The 20912-nt window shown below is 42.3% G+C and overlaps 1 protein-coding gene across 6 annotated transcripts in view; it reads right to left on the reverse strand.

Annotated features, from left to right (window-relative positions):
- LOC137438202 (syntaxin-17) overlaps nt 1–20912 on the reverse strand; it is a 67831-nt gene that overhangs the window by 9246 nt on the left and 37673 nt on the right. For 3 of the 6 annotated variants that reach the window (XM_068133249.2, XM_068133248.2, XM_078766478.1), the window contains exon 4: nt 4831–4996. In XM_068133249.2, the coding sequence (XP_067989350.2) occupies nt 4831–4996 (166 nt within the window). Of the gene's footprint in view, nt 1–4830; nt 4997–5279; nt 5628–20912 lie in introns of those variants that run through there. The other 3 variants (XM_068133250.2, XM_068133246.2, XM_068133247.2) reach the window with 2 other exon arrangements.

Genomic DNA, 20912 nt, shown 5'->3' on the forward strand with positions numbered 1-20912 from the left:
GAAATGACATCACATTTGTCATGATCAACCTTCGTGAAGTGGATATGCTCCTTGATTGGGTCATTCTGTAGGCGTTTCAGTAGTTTCTCTGACCGATAATTTGAGTTCTCATATCCATTCAGTTTCAGTTCCTCGACATAGAGCAAGCGCAAGGAAGAAAGCTGTAGAACTTTATTCTGCTGGATGACCTGGGTTTGAATGTGTTCCAGTACTGAGTTGAATGCCTTTTCATGGGCGGCTGACATGCAAGCCTGCTCCTTTGGTGCTTCGGCTCTGTGAATCGCACGCTCATAGTTGTAGAATGCTGTGCGGAAAGCTTTAAAACATGACGGATGGTGTTTGGCCTCACATGCAAAGAGGTCTTTGTTTTTCACCTTTCGATGGAGTCGATAGAGACCCATTTTCTCAGCCCGTGTTTCGATTTGCTCCCATGCATTTTCTTTGTTTTTAAAGGATGGGAAGGTTGTAGGCCTCTCAGTATTGCGATGAGCATCTTTGGTCTCAACTTTCTCACAAAATATACACTCTGGCGGGAAGATGGGTTCAGCAGAACCTCCTGGTTTACGAGGAGAGTGATGCCATGATGAGGTTGATGGCCCTGGTTCTGTATCATCTCCCAGACGATGAAAGTGGCGGACAAAGTGCTTATAACACTTGCTGTGATATCCTACTCTTTCTAGGTCATCAGGAAGAGTTGCCGGGATCTGATCACATACTGATTGCATACGACATGGGGAGTCATGCGGTTGGTTGAGACGTCTATCCCGGATCTTTTGAAGCAGTTGCAGTTTTTCTGAAGCAGATCCTTTAATTTTACGGAGGGGCGTGAAATCCCCATGATCAGACATGGATGGTACATGAAGGATGCATGAAGGAGGAGAGCTTTGGGCTGCAGGTTCTACACTCCGTTTTCTTTTGGGCATGCTTGCTGTCGATGTCTACCATCACTGTTAAATGACAAATAAGAAATCACGAATGATGTTAAAAGTGCCTGTGAAAGGAGGCTCTGAGTTTTCAGTGAGGTAACAGAGGTTCTGAGTCATGTTCTACACTAGGGTACTTTTTAGCTGACTAAACCATGTTTAGTGGCATCAAAAGTGCTAATAGCTAAAACATCTAAATTCTTCCACACTAACGTTAGCTATCTAGGCCAATGAAACATTGTGCTAAGTTACTGTAGCTAGCTCAGCTGTCGTGCCTCTTTCTGGTTCAATTCATATACAGAAGTCAACAGATATGTCTCATGTTTGGCATTAACAAAAGTTTAAGTTACACCGACATTAGGAACATACTGTACATAGATGAGGCTAGCTTTAACGTTAGCTAACATGGTGCTAGCTGGCTCAGCTGTTATTCTGCCTGTTTATGATTTCATGCAGAAACTGAAGTCAAGAGTGTGAGTAACATTATAGTTAGCATCTTACCTGGCTAGATTGGAGGATGAATACCAAGAACAACACACAGATGGAATGGAAGACTGAACTTTCAACTGAGGTATTCAATAACATCAACGTTACCAATTGATACGAGCGCGCGACATTACCAATTGATACGAGCGCGCGAGCGCGCATGTTACATGGATGGAAATGTAAAATGGCAGCTATAGCAGCACTAATTTGGATCTCTAGTCTGTCATTTCTGCACTGTGATTGGATAACATAAAAAAATATGTTTGGGAGTTAACAGCAGGAGTTGGTAGATTTTACGTGGGCTGGGTGAGAAACCTTTAAATAAGCAAGTGAAAATCTCTCGCAATACAAAGTCAATGGTGGGAAGAAAAGTTGAGTGGTACCAATGTTACTGCCAATGTCCCGCCCCTATGCAAGACTCAGGAGCATCTTGTTGACATTTAACCTTGAAAATACCTGGGTTTAGACCCCTTATGTACCATGTTAAGTTATCTGCAGTATTAACGTATCCTTATCATTTGTAAAACTGATTATTTTGTAATTACAGCATTAATATGCATACTAGTATACCATAGACACATGTAATCATGTTATGAATAGTTCTATCATGATCTATGCCCTTCAAAACATGGGTCTAGACACCTTCATTTTTCAATTATCTGCAATATTGGCTGAGATATGTCAAAAATCGTTTTTTTGATAATGGCAGCAGTAATTTGCATAAAAATGGTATGTGGGACATTTTTTCAGCTTGGGGCCATAGCTAGTCATTTTCTACACATTTTTTCCAATCTAGAAACACTGATTAGAAGTATATCTCCGGGGGGTGCAGGGGGACCTAGTCTTCCTACTAGACTATTTGAATATACGTCATACACCTTAAAATACTCATATTAATCCAATATTCTGCCTCCTGGATTTGGTATAATCTAAAACTCTCAAAATTATTGGAATCTCCCACGACGAGACCCCAGCACAAGATCTGTTGCTTTCAAATCGCAAGCAATTGGTCTCGGTTTTTTGTATATAAAGTTGGGGCTCGGGAAGGAGCTCAAAAAAAAAAAGGAACAAAAAAAAGTAGACTAGAACAAGCTTGAACAGTAGAAAAGGGTGGGAGGGCACCAAGCCACCAACAGCAGGGTTGGGTAGAGGAATAAGGGAGTGGGGAAGAACGAGAACAAGGGGAGGACACACGGGGTGAAGAAGCTACATCCAGCGACGTATTCTCAATCACAGAAAGAGAAAACTGGGAAAAAAGCAAAAATGGAACAAACAAAAAAGACGAAGAGGTTGAGTGTATGGGAGGGAACCCAGGAAGAAGTGGGCTTGGGGGGGGGGGGGGTTGGATTCATGAGGGTAGGAGTGTATATCTGTCCTGACACCCTGGAGGGAAGAATGAGATTGAAGAGACTGAGGAAGTTGGCTTCACAGGTGGAGGAGGGGGGAGGGGAATAAATGAGTGGATGTGGGCAATGAGTTTGGATTATGGGAGTTCCACCAGAAGGGGGCAACTGGCACTGGCAGACGACGTACGACTTTCAGAAACTTGGAGACAAAGCAAAGAAAATGCAGAGGGTGCAAGACCATGGGTGCGAGCCAGAGGGGAGAGCAGTACTCCATCAAGCTGCGGAAGGATGTCCTGTCGACGGCTGCCTTTGAAGTCCAAGCTAGATATTTGGTTAGCCCAAGAAAGATCATGGCGGATGAGGAGGCCCAAAAGTTTGAGTGACCTAAATTATTTGCCATAAACATTGCTCCCTTTGTCCTCCAACCTCTGCCAGGCTGAACAGCTAACGTTTTGTATCCCACCGACGGATGGGACGGGTCTGGATTTGGACCTGAACCAAAATCTAATCGGCTTGTTCTCGTCACCGAACCAACTCGTCCTCCAAGTTTAGTCATAACTCGGCCATTTTGAAATATCACGTATACTGCATATCGTTATCTCTCAATGATGAAGAATCGCTTAAAAAATAAAATAAATTATTGTATCTGGATCCGTATCCGCGTCTTCACCAAATTTTGTCTGAATCCATCCATAACTTGTTTAGATATCCTGCTCACAAACAGACATGGGTGAAAACATAACCTCCAGCATAGGTAACCATCTCAAGACATCTTAATGAGATAATAGTGTAGCAGCATAGCAAACCTGTTGTGCATTTTGTGATACAAGCACCAAATTTGGCACAAATGTACATTAATATGTTGCGAACATTTTCAGATATTGGGCCACTTGAAATTCCGTAATTTTTTTTTTCACATTTTTTTAAATTTCGTAATTTCAAATTTTTCGAGTGACACCGTCACAATTTCGGTCTTCGAGGCCGGCCGATATAGTGGGGCGGCTTAGCCCAAATATTCAAAAGAATTGTGCATTTTGTGATACAAGCACCAAATTTGGCACAAATGTACATTAATATGTTGCGAACATTGTGTGGTCAGCAATGAAGACGAGAGTCTGAATTACATGTATGCAAAAGACCTTGTGAACCAGTGAAGCAAATACACGGGTAAGCATGAATTAAATCTAGGGCATGATATAATTTCCATGATGTTTACCTCTACACTCAATGGTGGAAGGAGGTAATGTTTTGATCCCAGCTTGTCTGTATGTCTGTTTGTCTGTTAGTCCACAAAATTCCAGACAAAGCTTGTAGTAGTGGTAGTTGTAGTGGTAGTGGTGATAACAGAAATTGTTATATAGAACTGAACTTATATTATTATTATATGCAGAAAATAACTTCATTTCTATATGCCCTGCAGTGGACAGGTTAATTGGTTTATGCACTGAAGGGGTCACCCTGGTGTGCACTGCTGTGTTCTGCCTCACTGAGTTGTTCAGGTATGATGTACTCAGCACAAGCTTCCGGTCGGCCCGGAGGTGGGGGTGCGGGGCCCGTCACGGAACGTCAAAACAAACGGCTTGCCGGGGCCGCCCAAAAGTCGGGCGTGAGGGGCGCGTCCACTAATGGAACGCCTCTCGCTTCCCGGATCGAGGGCCACGTGGTCAGGAGAACCTCGTCCCTTCCGGTCACACTTTGCCTATCGGCCGGCCTCGAAGACCGAAATTGTGACGGTGTCACCCGAAAAATTTGAAATTACGAAATTTGAAAAAATTTGAAAAAAAAAATTACGGAATTTCAAGTGGCCCAATATCTGAAAATGTTCGCAACATATTAATGTACATTTGTGCCAAATTTGGTGCTTGTATCACAAAATGCACAATTCTTTTGAATATTTGGGCTAAGCCGCCCCACTATAACTAATTGTCTCATTACACAAAATGGATAGAATTTTCCTGCACGGCCGTAAATCGAGGAAAAAAATTTTTAAACAATTTGCAGGTCCCGAACTAACACAGGTGCAAGCAACGTAGTAAAGAAGGAATCGTGAGCCGTTCGAGTGCCAATGTGCTTACGGAGGGGTGTTCCTGGTCCTCGGAGAGTGTCCAGAGCGAGGATGGCGAGGACCGTGGTCAAGGCCCGGCGTCGAGGAGGATTCGTGCATTTCTCAAACTCCGGCAGGTCGCACGGTCGCAGCAGCGCCCGCAGTTTGCGCAACTCTTGGGCACTCGCTTGGATTTGCTGCAACGCATCGGATAAGTAAGTAAGGCCCTGGCTGCTTCTGTGGAATATCACGATAGTAAATCATATTATGAGAAGAGCCGAAGATATCACATCCATGATAATTAGATATTACAGGGAGACCTCGACAGAACTACAACGGTAACAGTTAGAGCAGTCGTTTGGAATTGATCCAGGATCCCCCTACTCTTCGCGAAGGCCATCGTGGGATCTTTAATGTCCACCAACTAATTCCGTCAGACAGGACACCCATTTTAATGTCCACCAGAGGTATGGCACACACATTGACGAATCGCCCTGCCTGTGAAACACCAGGATGGCAGTTCATAGCCGGGTCGGGACTCGAACCCGGGGAAGTATCCATCTGGAAACCGAAACGTGGAAACAAAATGATGGGTCGGCCCAGAATCAATTTCACACCCAAAAGTGCACGTGACAAAAATTCCTTTAAAATTACCATCACGCAAGATGAACACGAGGGTGTGGAGGACAGTGACATGAGGCGAAAGTTGATTGATTGGCAGCGATGATTACACTGCAGCCTTTTTTTGGAAGGCCCTCAGGATTCATGGGCCTGCGCATTCAAAATCACCGGAATACATCACATGAGGTTCCCACAGTCGATCCATCAACACACGTTCCCTTTAGTCATGGTACTGACGGCATGTTTACCTGTCGTCATGGCAACAATGGCATATTTTGCTTTAGTCATGGTACCGCCATGTGTACCATTCATTATTATACAATGGCAACAATATGTTGGATTAATATTGGTTCACGAGTTATCAAACAGAGTGACCACTATATTGGTCATGGGTGTGTGTGTCTGTCTGTGTCCGCAGCATAACTACCCCATGATATCATCCGATCTTGATGAAACTTGGGTGGGAGGTTGATATCATGATCTAGTTGTGTCCTGCCTAGAGTGGGCGTATTGCGCCCATTGTGGGCGGAGCCACGCCCGAAAAAGATGTCTTTTTAGGGGTTAATCGACTTCAAGCTACATCTTCTCCGAGGGAGTTGGTGGAATCTGACAGGGGTTTCGATATTTGGTTAGGCCAATGTCATGTGTCTAGCCCCACGGAGCTCGATTTTTCATTTTCGCCCCAAGGTCAAGGTCACAAGGTCACGAAATTTAGTAAAGTCGATTTTTGATGGTTTTATTACATTTGCTTCCTGATAGGGTGAAATGTCGTACATGATCTTATATTATCACATACATCATGAAATACAAGTTTTCCAACAAATTTCAGAATCTTTGACCTTTGAAGGTCACAAAGTTCAAATTTTCAAAGTTGTCAGAATCAAACCGAATTTTTGGTATTGTGTAGCTGACTAACCTCATAACTGATTATACATTATTTTCGATCTCATTTCAAGGTCAGTAACCTTCGTTTTGACATTTCAAGGTCACAAAGGTCAAATTTTCAAAGTTGTCGGAATCAAACCGAATTTTTGGTATTGTGTAGCTGACTAACCTCATAACTGATTATACATTATTTTCGATCTCATATCAAGGTCAGTAACCTTCGTTTTGACATTTCCAGGCCTGGCCTGTCCAGGCCTGTTTCGGTTATAGTCCGTCCCTTGTCATCGAATACCGCTCGCTTGTGAACCATCGTCGTCTCCTGACTTGTTGATTTTATATTTCCACTTATTTATTGCAATGACTGTTTATAATTATGTAACATACAAGTATTTAACAAGTCGGGAGACGACTATGGTTCACGAGCTAGCGGTATTCTATTCAATGACAAAGGACGGACTACTTTGAAATGGCCGTCCTTTGTGACCTTTAAAAGTCAAAACCGACATTGGAAATATATAAATAGGAATGTATTATCTGTTATGAGGTTAGTTAGCTGCACAACACCGAAAATTCGGTTTGATTCTGACAACTTTGAAAATTTGACCTTTGTGACCTTGAAATGTCAAAACGAAGGTTACTGACCTTGAAATGAGATAGAAAATAATGTATAATCAGTTGCGAGGTTAGTTAGCTGCACAATACCGAAAATTTCGTTTGATTCCGACAACTTTGAAAATTTGACCTTTGTGACCTTCAAAGGTCGAAGACTCTGAAATTTGTTGGAAAACTTGTATTTCATGATGTATGTGATAATATAAGATCATGTACGACATTTCACCCTATCAGGAAGCAAATGTAATAAAACCATCAAAAATCGACTTTACTAAATTTCGTGACCTTGTGACCTTGACCTTGGGGCGAAAATGAAAAATCCAGCTCCGTGAGCTAGACACATAATATTGGCCCCAACCAAATATCGAAACCCCTGTCAGATTCCACCAAACCCCATGGAGAAGATGTAGCTTGAACTCGATTACCCCCTAAAAAGACATCTTTTTCAGGCGTCGCTCCGCCCACAATGGGCGCAATACGCCCACTCTACGCAGGACACAAGTAGATCATGATATCAACCTCCCACCTAAGTTTCATCAAGATCTGATATCATCGGGGTAGTTATGCTGCGGACAGACAGACACACAGACAGACAGACACACACCCATGACAAATATAGTGGTCACTCTGTTTGATAACTCGTGAACCAAAAAGGAAGCAATCAGGAAAGGTTTTGAATGCACTTCTCAGAAAGCTGTTTTACCATTTTGAATGAAAACAACAAACTAATGTGACAGAAATATATACAATTAAAAATTAGTGTGTATTTATACAATACAATGGGTTGCCATGGCAACTACACTCACGTCTAAGCTAACTAGCCTGCGTTCGAATCCCGACCCAACTACAAGCTATCATCCATGTGTTTGAGGGGCATGGTGATTCCTCAATGTTTCTGCGGCCCCTCGGATGGACGTTATGCCGGGTGTCCCATCTGCTGATCCCATGGTGTTCTTCGTGAAGAATAGGTGAGCTATCGCCGGTACCATGAACAAATTACAAATTCCAATAAACTGTTGAATATACGACGCCGACGATGTGCAGCACCGACGATGTGTAACAGAGTATGGGACATCAGCAGAATCAGAGATCTATGCAAAACAACAGCAACAACAACAACAACAGGCATTTTAAGGCCATTTTCCCTGCTAGAGCGGGGGTTCGCCTTGCGGTCCCCATGACAATCTTCTCCATTTTGCCCTATTTTCTGCATCTCCCCTTGTTAACCCCCTTGCCCGCATTTCTTCTTCGACCATCTTTAGCCAAGTCTTTCTCGGTCTTCCCCGTCCTCTACTTCCTTCTACATTCATTTCCATCACTCTTCTCAACCAGTCACTTTCATCCTTCCTCAACACATGACCAAACCATCTCAACCTGTTTCTCTTCACAGCATCCATCACAGGCTCTATTCCCATCATCTTTCGCAATTCATCATTTGTCTTCCTCTCTCTCAACAATACTCCACACATCCACCGAACCATTCGCATTTCCACCCTTTCCAGCCTTCGTTGCTGCTCGACGTTCATTGCCCATGTCTCGCTCCCAGAAATCATAACACTTCTCACACATGCAGCATACACCTTTCCCTTCAGCTTCAACGACACTCCCCCTCATCAGCACGCCACTCAGTTCCCCAAACTTCTTCCATGCACATCTCACTCTAGCAACCGTTGCCGAGTCTGATCCACCTTCTCCATTCAGCATGTCTCCGAGGTAGCAAAATGTTTTCACACCTTCCAGCTTCACGCCGTCTCCAAGATCCAACTCAACATTTCCTCCATCTGCAGCTCCCTCTGTGCACACCTTACATTTGAATGTAGCTGCCACACTGGTTAATGACCCTCTCAGCACATTGTACATTGAATGGAGTTCACTCCGCCACCCTTCCTGCACACAGCACACGGCCACTTACCAGTTCTTTCCACCTCACCACATGCTTTACCACTTGCCATCACCTTCGTCTTTCCTATATTCACATTCAGACCTTTTGTCTCCATACATTCCTTCCACTTGTTCATCTTCTCCTTCAGTCCATCCATACTTTCTGCAATCAACACCAGATCATCTGCATACAACAACTCCCACGGTAAACCCTCCTTTACGTTCCGAGCCAGCACCTCCATCACAGCTACAAATAGTAGTGGACTTTATAAATAATATTTATGCATTAAGACCATAAAAATATCCCTTTCCCTCTCTGAATCTTCATATAATGAGGTCACTGAACAGGTGTCTGTGTCTGTGTATTTGGTTATCTCCATTTGCGGGTTTGAGGAGGTGGAACAGAGTCCTCCTGGGACCCAAAGTATCCACCTCCTCTTCGGTGAGGGATCACGGTTCATGGACTAAATTGTTCAACTTTTTCAGTTTTGTTTCAAGGAATCTTTTCAGGATCGTCACCGAACCCTGGAGTGCCTCCAGTTGTAGTTCATTTGTGGTAATATTCCTGGGAATGGTTTTGTTTTTTTAATCTCAGTGAGCTTCTTCTTCATCACTCCTATTGCCCCAATTATCACAAGTACAATTTCGATGCTCTTCAGCTTCCAGGGTATTTTCACTTCATTTTTGAGGTCCTGGTATTTGGTCATTTTCTTGATTTCTGCGTTGTTTAGGCCAAAATCGCTGGGTGCTGATATCTCCATCATCAATGCTGTCTTTTCCTTTTTGTTCCTGAGTACAATGTCCCGTCTGCGTGTGTTTTTCTATTTGTGTGTGTGTGTGTTTTAAATAAGAATTGAAAAAGAGAAATAAGAATTGAAAATCACAAGAGATAGGATTGCGAGAAACAAAAATTAAAAAAAACAGGGTGTGTGTATGTGTATGTGTATGTGTGCGTGTGTGTCTGTGAATAAGAGAGAGATAGAATTGTGAGAAACAAAAATAAAAAAACGAGATGTTTGTCTGTCTTTGTCTGTGTGTGCCTGTCTTTGTCTGTCTGTCTATATCTGTGTTTGTCTGTCTATGTCTGTATGTGCCTGTGTCTGGGTGTCGAAAAAAAAAGAAAATGGGCCAAGCCGCAAAAAAAAAAAATGGGACTTTTGTTTTTCCTGAAGGGAAACCACCAAAACCACATGAATGCTTTTCACCGCAACATACGGCCACACCCTTATCACAATCACTCCAATCCCAAACACTTTGTTGTTCCTTTTTCCTGTAGCAATTCTCACGAAAATGAAACGAATCCAATTTTGACAACAACAAAAAACCCCAAAACATCATCACACCTCCTTTCTTTTATGCTATTCGTTTAAAGTGCATGGATGGGCCTAAAAGGTTCCTTCAAACTCAAGAAGTTTGAACCTCATTTATAACCCCACTGTATTACCTGTTACAATCTTCATCAGATGGCAGGTGTCTAAATGGTCAACACGTGGATTTGAACCTCTCCTTCATACAACAACAACAACATGCATTTTAAGGCCATTTTCCCTGCTAGAGCGGGGGTTAGCCTTGCGGTCCCCATGACAATCTTCTCCATTTTGCCCTATTTTCTGCATCTCTCCTTGTTAACCCCCTTGCCCGCATTTCTTCTTCCACCATCTTTAGCCAAGTCTTTCTCGGTCTCCCCCGTCCTCTACTTCCTTCTACATTCATTTCCATCACTCTTCTCAACCAGTCACTTTCATCCTTCCTCAACACATGACCAAACCATCTCAACCTGTTCCTCTTCACAGCATCAATCACAGGCAATATTCCCATCATTTTTCGCAATTCATCATTTGTCTTCCTCTCTCTCAACGATACTCCGCACATCCATCGAACCATTCGCATTTCCACCCTTTCCAGCCTTCGTTGCTGCGTTCATTACCCATGTCTCGCTCCCATAAATCATAACGCTTCTCACACATGCAGCATACACCTTTCCCTTCAGCTTCAGCGACACTCCCCTCCTCATCAGCACGCCACTCAGTTCCCGAAACTTCTTCCATGCACATCTCACTCGAGCAACCGTTGCCGAGTCTGATCCACCTTCTCCATTCAGCATGTCTCCGAGGTAGCAAAATGTTTTCACACCTTCCAGCTTCACGCCGTCTCCAAGATCCAACTCAACATTTCCTCCATCTGCAGCTCCCTCTGCGCACACCTTATATTTGAATGTAGCTGCCACACTGGTAAATGACCCTCTCAGACCACTACATTTTTGATGAACCCACTCAGCGCACATTGTACATTGAATGGAGTTCACTCCGACACCCTTCCTGCACACAGCACACGGCCACTTCCCAGTTCTTTCCACCTCACCACATGCTTTACCACTTGCCATCACCTTCGTCTTTCCGATATTCACCTTCAGACCTTTTGTCTCCATACATTCCTTCCACTTGTTCATCTTTTCCTTCAGTCCATCCATACTTTCCGCAAACAACACCAGATCATCTGCATACAACAACTCCCACGGTAAACCCTCCTTTACGTTCTGAGCCAGCACCTCCATCACAGCTACAAATAGTAGTGGACTTAGTACCGACCCCTGATGCACTCCCACCTTCACCTCAAACTCACCACTGTTCCCGTCCTTCGTCCTTACAGCTGTGCGCGCTCTTTTGTACATTGCCATCACTACTCTGATCAACCATTCCTCCACTCCTAACTTCCTCAATGCCCATGTCAATACTTTGCGTGGAACCCTATCGAATGCTTTCTCCAGATCAACAAACCCAAAAAACAACTTCTTCCTCTTCTCCATGTACTTCTCCTGCAACTGCCTCACAATGAAAAGCGCGTCTGTCGTTCCTCTTCCTGGACCGCAACTCTCCTTCATGACCAACAAAATTTCAGAGGCAAGCGTACAGCCATTTCCCAGCACCTTGAAATACAAATTGGAATTTCATAAAGCCTGAGGGAGATCAGGTTTATGGAATTAATGAAAAGCAACGTTTGTTGGGCTTACACCTGCCCAATCTAGCACAAGTCAGGTGAATTAAAACACCAACATGAGAGTGCAGTTGCGTAAGGTGAAGAAGGGGAATTTGCGACTGAGCCATGGTTGTAAAAATATATAAATAATAATACATGGACAGGTCATTATCATGATCATGTAACATGCCCTATCAAGAGTGTCAGTTCCAACAAAGCAATTTATTGGCTTGGGTTACAAGCCTGGACAGGTGGATCACTACTCTGGCACAGACTGACAGGTGAGATTTAAAATAACTAAAAAGAAGGAAACTGTCGACAGAAATCATCAACCCCCTTTGAGCACCAACCTTGGGGCCCCATTCACATCACACCAACGTCCAGCAAAATTCCAGCTTTTTTCCACCAATTTGCCAGCACAGCTTTGATGTGAATATAGCAGCAAAACCCCAACACCGGCATTGCATGCTATCGCAATGCATCAGGCAATGGTGTGAGAATGGCTTAGGTTTGCCATTCAAGATTCTGTGCCGAACAATCCCAAAATATTCCCCATCGCTACTGGGAGGGGTTGAAAGAAAGGGAGGTCGAGCGGTGTCAGCATTGCTGCCTTTGAGCACACAATACCAGCTGAGCAGCTCGATCCATGGGAGTGTCCTCGGGCGTAGCTCCTCAAAAGCTGACCCAGAGGCATGTCACGCAACTGTACCTGTACCTGTGCGTTGCATGCTATCGTGCAGGGTGGTGCTTCCACAGAGCAGCCTCTCCCATAGCATATTCGAAACAAGGTGCTGGGAAACCGCCGCATAATCACTCGCGTCTGCACGGGAGCTCCAAACACGCATGTATTAATTAATTGGTTGTGTGCCGCTTACTCAAAATTGGTTTCTTATTTTCGCTCATCTTACATTGTTGACGTCATTGGCTTCTTGAGGTCGATCTACAATGGGAATGAATACGTTGTGGGAATGGTCGTGCTGAAAAGACAAACCAAAAACCCCTTGTGAGTTTCGCAGCAGGGGGTAGCAGGTGGTGGGGTTTGTGGGTAATTTACAAGGAAAAACAGTCTGAACATTTGACACGTATGTGAGGAATGCAACATCAAAGGCTGCAAGATATTCACTCAGGGCAACCGTATCAGATGAAAGGCATTGGGTGCGTACACGCGTGTGAGGATCGTTGCGACTGTTTTGAGAATAGATTCACCGTGGAAATTGTTTTTTTTTTCAAGGCCTATAATTATATTACATTAAATTTTTGGAGCCATAACGCTGAAAAACATTTGACATGGGAAGCTAAAAAAAATTTTTTTTAATTCCTATAATTATATCATCTGTGTTATATTCATCTGTGTTCATCATTATCATTATTCATTTTATTATTATTATCATTATATTATCATTATTCATCATTCATTATTCATTATCATTATCATTATCATTCATTATTCATTAATTCGTTATTATCATTATTCATCTGTGTTATTATCATTATCATGTTATTATGATGTTATTATGATGTACATTATCATGTTAATGTTATCATCATTAATTATCATTATCATTATCATTCATTATTCATTAATTTGTTATCATTATTCATCTGTTATTATCATATATCATATTAAATTTTTGGAGCCATAACGCTGAAAAACATTGACATGGGAAGCTAAAATTGTTTTTTTTAAAGGCCTATAATTATGTTATATCAAATTTTTGGAGCCATAACACTGAAAAAGATTTGACATGGGAAGCTAATAAAAAAATTTTTTTAAGGCCTATAATTATATTATATTACATTTTTGGAACCATAACGCTGAAAAACATTTGACATGGGAAGCTAAAATTGTTTTGTTTTTTTATTCCTATAATTATATTATATTACATTTTTGGAGCCATAACACTGAAAAATATTTGACATGGGAAGCTAAAATTGTTTTTTTTTTAAGGCCTATAATTATATTATATTAAATTTTTGGAGCCATAACGCTGAAAAACATTTGACATGGGAAGCTGAAATTGTTTATTTTTAAGGCCTATAATTATATTATATTACATTTTTGGAGCCATAACGCTGAAAAACATGACATAGGAAGCTGAATTTTTTTTTAAGGCCTATAATTATATCATGTAAAATTTTTGGAGTCATAACACTGAAAAACATTTGACATGGGAAGCTGAAATTGTTTTTTTTTAAGGCCTATAATTATATTATATTAAATTTTTGGAGCCATAACGCTGAAAAACATTTCACATGGGAAACTGAAATTGTTTTTTTAAGGCCTATTATTATATCATATACAATTTTTGAAGCCATAACACTGAAAAACATTTGACATGGGAAGCTGAAATTGTTTTTTTTAAGACCTATAATTATATCATATTACATTTTTGGAGCCATAACGCTGAAAAACATGACATAGGAAGCTGAATTTTTTTTTAAGGCCTATAATTATATCATGTAAAATTTTTGGAGTCATAACACTGAAAAACATTTGACATGGGAAGCTGAAATTGTTTTTTTTTAAGGCCTATAATTATATTATATTAAATTTTTGGAGCCATAACGCTGAAAAACATTTCACATGGGAAACTGAAATTGTTTTTTTAAGGCCTATTAATTATATCATATACAATTTTTTAAGCCATAACACTGAAAAACATTTGACATGGGAAGCTGAAATTGTTTTTTTTAAGACCTATAATTATATCATATTACATTTTTGGAGCCATAACGCTGAAAAACATGACATAGGAAGCTGAATTTTTTTTTAAGGCCTATAATTATATCATGTAACATTTTTGGAGCCATAACACTGAAAAACATTTGACAGGGGAAGCTGAAATTGTTTTTTCGGGACATGTGAACCCAACGTGGGATTTTTAGAGAAAAAAAATTAATGACAACCTGAGATTGTCACCTGAGAACCACTTGCTAGTTATGGTATGTGGGCATGGAAAGAACCGAAATCAATACTATTAATAGACTGCTGTTTCTGCGAGGGCCGTACCAAAAGTCAGGAGCATCAGTGGGTTCCACATGTTTGTGCTGAATAATGAAGAACACAGAGTTATTAGTAACATCTATCCATCTATGTATAAACACAGGCTATGCACACCATTGGTGTTCCCACAATCCCTTGTGACAAAATGGCTGTCAATGACATATCGTTTAATCAACTGCAGTGATCAAATTCCTTGAGAAGGAGAACAACTCGGTTGCAGATATCTACGGCCGATTGAGTCAGGTGTACGGAGGTACCTGCATGGGCGCTAGCAGTGTCAGAAGGTGGGTGAAACACTTCAAAGATGGAAACGCAGACATCGCCAATCAGCCACGCTGTCGTCAGGTGGTGGGGTTTGTGGGTAATTTACAACGAAAAACAGTCTGAACATTTGATTGATTGAGCGCCATGATTGAACGCAACGAGAAAAGAGTCGATGCCCTCATGAGTGAGGACCAAAGGTTGACCGTTAAGGAGATCACAGTAGACCTTGGCTAGGACACCATGCTGTGCAGGAAATGATGGGGACCTTCGGATGTCGGAAAGTTTGGTCCTGTTGGATTCCCCTTTGCTTGCGGAGGAACACAAAAACACACGCATGGATGTGTCATTACATTTGCTTCAATGAATTGCTCCCTTTGCAATGACGTGGACTGGTCCTTATCATGACTGGTGATGAAAGCTGTAGTCTAGTAGGAAGACTAGGTCCCCCTGCACCCCCCGGAGATATACTTCTAATCAGTGTTTCTAGATTGGAAAAAATGTGTAGAAAATGACTAGCTATGGCCCCAAGCTGAAAAAATGTCCCACATACCATTTTTATGCAAATTACTGCTGCCATTATCAAAAAAACGATTTTTGACATAGCTCAGCCAATATTGCAGATAATTGAAAAATGAAGGTGTCTAGACCCATGTTTTGAAGGGCATAGATCATGATAGAACTATTCATAACATGATTACATGTGTCTATGGTATACTCAATCATGTATACATGTGTCTATGGCTATGGTATCAATTAAAATCTACTCAGTGATGGTTATACATTTTACCATGTATGCTACACAAACCTGGAGTAGTTGTGTCCGTCAAAGGCGAAGAAGATATCTGCCATCTCTCCGTTACACTTGTGAAACAGCTGGAGGTTGTTGGTCTTCACAGAGTGGAGGAGCATGAAGACAAGATGGCAGTGGGTAATGAACGACATCCAGAAGGCAGCTGTCTTCCCCAGGTGGCCCTTGCGCACCTTTTCCTCAAAGGCATGGTACTTTTTGATGAGGAGTAGAGTTGAGGGGTCTTTGAGGGCTTCATCGAGGTGCTCTCGGTTGCAAGACTGGGTCATTCTGAGAAGCACAGCAGGGTCAGAGATCATGATGTTCTCCTCCTCAGTGAATCTCTCCATCAACAGCCTCTCCATTGCCTCACACACTGTTTTGAGGCAAAAGAGGGACTTTGCGTAGGCCTTTCCACTGAGAACACCTTTGAGAGATCCACTTGTTACTAGTTGTGCCTCAAAGAGAATCTCTGCATATCCAGAACCACGCATCTTGTGTCCAGTGAGCATCCCGATGTAGTTCATGGATGTGTGGAAGGGTCCAATCGTTACTACATGACTAGCAAATTCATTTGGCCAGCGCCAGATGATGGGAAGGGCTTTCATGCAGACACCCAGATCAAATGTATTCAGGACCCATCTCTGACCCACCTCAGCAGTTGCTGCCTCGGAACGCTTCAGTAGCTCACGAACAACTGCGTTGTCTGTGATCGGTTGGTGGATAGGCGTGCAGTAGTCGACTGTTGATTTGCTGGGTGGGGGAGAACCAGTTGCAGAGGTGAAACCCCCTAGCCCAGGCACAGGCTGCAGGCCACAGCTTCCGATGTATCTGATGAAGAGCCAGATGTAGTACTCTTGCATCGTAGTGGCATAGACTGTGTCATTCTCTGCTGGCGGTGTGAATGATGAGCCTTCAGGGAACTTCGGGCCAACGCGAGTAAAGTGCAAGGGTGGGAGAGTTTTTGGTGTGTCGACCTTCAGGCTACGCTGTTGTGGCCTATTGATGGTAGGTAGCATTCGGTCCTTGCTGCTCTCGAACCCGGGCTTGACCTCCTGCACCATGATTCCTCCAGCACTGTTTACAATGTTGCTGCCGTGCACACTGGTAGTGGTTTTATTCAAGTTGTCCCACTCACAGTGGAATACAAGGTTGCCCTCTCCTGTCACAATTTGTGGTGTACGATAAGTTGAGACTTCATCCAGGACCTTGGCGAGAGCAGTTTCCAACTCCAAGGCGAAATCGTAGCTCTCAGAGTGTCCAAGCCTGTGTAGTATTGTGGTGAGCTGTTTGCTTCGGAACAGGTGCCTTACAGTCACACAGAGGAGAATGTGCTTTGGTAACTTCCATTTTCCATCTGACACTGCACGGCACAGATCTTGTCCAATGGAGAAGACCAGACGCTTCACCTTTTCTGTCTCGATGCCCTCCTTGCCAGTCATTAGCACGCTGAGAAAGCGGACAAGGTCTGGAGGTAGGATGTCTTCAGGATTGAGCTCCATGTCTTCAGCTGTTGGTGGCCATGGTTGGTCTTTACACTCTCTGAAAGCCTGTAGAATACCCTGGCGAAGTTGGAGGGCAACATTTTGGTTCTTGTTTGTGCTTCCGAGTGTGAATGCTCGTGCGAGAGCATTGGAAACTGTTATGTTTGAGCTGTGCACAAGCCAGAAAGAAATGACATCACATTTGTCATGATCAACCTTCGTGAAGTGGATATGCTCCTTGATTGGGTCATTCTGTAGGCGTTTCAGTAGTTTCTCTGACCGATAATTTGAGTTCTCATATCCATTCAGTTTCAGTTCCTCGACATAGAGCAAGCGCAAGGAAGAAAGCTGTAGAACTTTATTCTGCTGGATGACCTGGGTTTGAATGTGTTCCAGTACTGAGTTGAATGCCTTTTCATGGGCGGCTGAAATGCAAGCCTGCTCCTTTGGTGCTTCGGCTCTGTGAATCGCACGCTCATAGTTGTAGAATGCTGTGCGGAAAGCTTTAAAACATGACGGATGGTGTTTGGCCTCACATGCAAAGAGGTCTTTGTTTTTCACCTTTCGATGGAGTCGATAGAGACCCATTTTCTCAGCCCGTGTTTCGATTTGCTCCCATGCATTTTCTTTGTTTTTAAAGGATGGGAAGGTTGTAGGCCTCTCAGTATTGCGATGAGCATCTTTGGTCTCAACTTTCTCACAAAATATACACTCTGGCGGGAAGATGGGTTCAGCAGAACCTCCTGGTTTACGAGGAGAGTGATGCCATGATGAGGTTGATGGCCCTGGTTCTGTATCATCTCCCAGACGATGAAAGTGGCGGACAAAGTGCTTATAACACTTGCTGTGATATCCTACTCTTTCTAGGTCATCAGGAAGAGTTGCCGGGATCTGATCACATACTGATTGCATACGACATGGGGAGTCATGCGGTTGGTTGAGACGTCTATCCCGGATCTTTTGAAGCAGTTGCAGTTTTTCTGAAGCAGATCCTTTAATTTTACGGAGGGGCGTGAAATCCCCATGATCAGACATGGATGGTACATGAAGGATGCATGTAGGAGGAGAGCTTTGGGCTGCAGGTTCTACACTCCGTTTTCTTTTGGGCATGCTTGCTGTCGATGTCTACCATCACTGTTAAATGACAAATAAGAAATCACGAATGATGTTAAAAGTGCCTGTGAAAGGAGGCTCTGAGTTTTCAGTGAGGTAACAGAGGTTCTGAGTCATGTTCTACACTAGGGTACTTTTTAGCTGACTAAACCATGTTTAGTGGCATCAAAAGTGCTAATAGCTAAAACATCTAAATTCTTCCACACTAACGTTAGCTATCTAGGCCAATGAAACATTGTGCTAAGTTACTGTAGCTAGCTCAGCTGTCGTGCCTCTTTCTGGTTCAATTCATATACAGAAGTCAACAGATATGTCTCATGTTTGGCATTAACAAAAGTTTAAGTTACACCGACATTAGGAACATACTGTACATAGATGAGGCTAGCTTTAACGTTAGCTAACATGGTGCTAGCTGGCTCAGCTGTTATTCTGCCTGTTTATGATTTCATGCAGAAACTGAAGTCAAGAGTGTGAGTAACATTATAGTTAGCATCTTACCTGGCTAGATTGGAGGATGAATACCAAGAACAACACACAGATGGAATGGAAGACTGAACTTTCAACTGAGGTATTCAATAACATCAACGTTACCAATTGATACGAGCGCGCGACATTACCAATTGATACGAGCGCGCGAGCGCGCATGTTACATGGATGGAAATGTAAAATGGCAGCTATAGCAGCACTAATTTGGATCTCTAGTCTGTCATTTCTGCACTGTGATTGGATAACATAAAAAAATATGTTTGGGAGTTAACAGCAGGAGTTGGTAGATTTTACGTGGGCTGGGTGAGAAACCTTTAAATAAGCAAGTGAAAATCTCTCGCAATACAAAGTCAATGGTGGGAAGAAAAGTTGAGTGGTACCAATGTTACTGCCAATGTCCCGCCCCTATGCAAGACTCAGGAGCATCTTGTTGACATTTAACCTTGAAAATACCTGGGTTTAGACCCCTTATGTACCATGTTAAGTTATCTGCAGTATTAACGTATCCTTATCATTTGTAAAACTGATTATTTTGTAATTACAGCATTAATATGCATACTAGTATACCATAGACACATGTAATCATGTTATGAATAGTTCTATCATGATCTATGCCCTTCAAAACATGGGTCTAGACACCTTCATTTTTCAATTATCTGCAATATTGGCTGAGATATGTCAAAAATCGTTTTTTTGATAATGGCAGCAGTAATTTGCATAAAAATGGTATGTGGGACATTTTTTCAGCTTGGGGCCATAGCTAGTCATTTTCTACACATTTTTTCCAATCTAGAAACACTGATTAGAAGTATATCTCCGGGGGGTGCAGGGGGACCTAGTCTTCCTACTAGACTACTGGTTCCACCATTTTGGCATCACTTCACATCTCCAAAAAAACAGGCCAAAAGAGTACCCTCCACCTGCAAAGTTATGGATACTGACTTCTGAGATGCCGAGGGATGCATACTGGTTGATTTCCTGCCGAAAAGGGGCAACCATCAACGTGGCTCGCTACGTTGGCAACGTGGCATCAACGTGGCTCAAGAAACTGAAATGTGCACTTCGGCAAAAGCGCCAGATGAAAGAAAAAAGAACGTTGTCATCTTTCAACATGACGATGCTAGAACTCACACTGCATGTCTGACATTGGAGAAAATCTCAAAGAATGGCTGGGAATTGCTCTCCCACCCCACTACTTTTTTTCTTTTTTTTGTATACAAGATCGAGGCTCGTGAAAGAGCTAACATTAATCACACAAAAAAACTAGAACGCCACTCTAGAGCGCATACTCCCGCCGTGGATTTAGTTGGAATAATACGTTTTGTTTAACATCCCCTCTCCCCAAAACAATAAATGAAAAAGTAAGCCCAAACTGTCAGAGAATTTATTTTGATATATCTCGGAATTAGAGGAGAAAAACATCATTTAAGAATAAGAATAAAAGCTTTAATGCAGTAAAACAGAAAAAAAAATTCCCAAAAAAATTCCTGGATCCGGAATAATATCCTGAGCTTCACGAAAAACGAATCAATTCTTCCTTATCCCAAGGGCAATCATCCCACCAACTTTCATCCAAATCCGTTCAGAACTTTTCCAGATATCTTGTTCACAAACACGAACATACGAACACACACACACACGGACGGACACGATCGAATGCGTTACTCCCTGGCGGGAGTAATATACCTGAAAATCGCAGAGCCAGAATCAGAATTATTTATTTGTTCTGGGAAGCCCATGTGAGGTTTCTTCTTCTTCAGCCTCTCAAAACCCTGGGTGAATATGCGATCTTTAAAAAAAAAGTTAGAATTTGGCCAAATCTGTTTTATTCGTTTGTTAATATACCTCAGCCATTGACAAATCTGGAACTAAGTCTTTATAAGTTCATCAAATACTGACACCGCAAATGACATTCGCTGAGCTAAATGTTGATATCTCTTCTGAGGTAAAAAAAAATAATTAAAAAAACAGTTTTAAAGCATTAATACATATCAAACGAT

The sequence above is a fragment of the Myxine glutinosa genome, chromosome 12, assembly GCF_964187855.1.
Source record: "Myxine glutinosa chromosome 12, kmMyxGlut1.1, whole genome shotgun sequence".
Lineage (NCBI taxonomy): Eukaryota > Metazoa > Chordata > Myxini > Myxiniformes > Myxinidae > Myxine > Myxine glutinosa.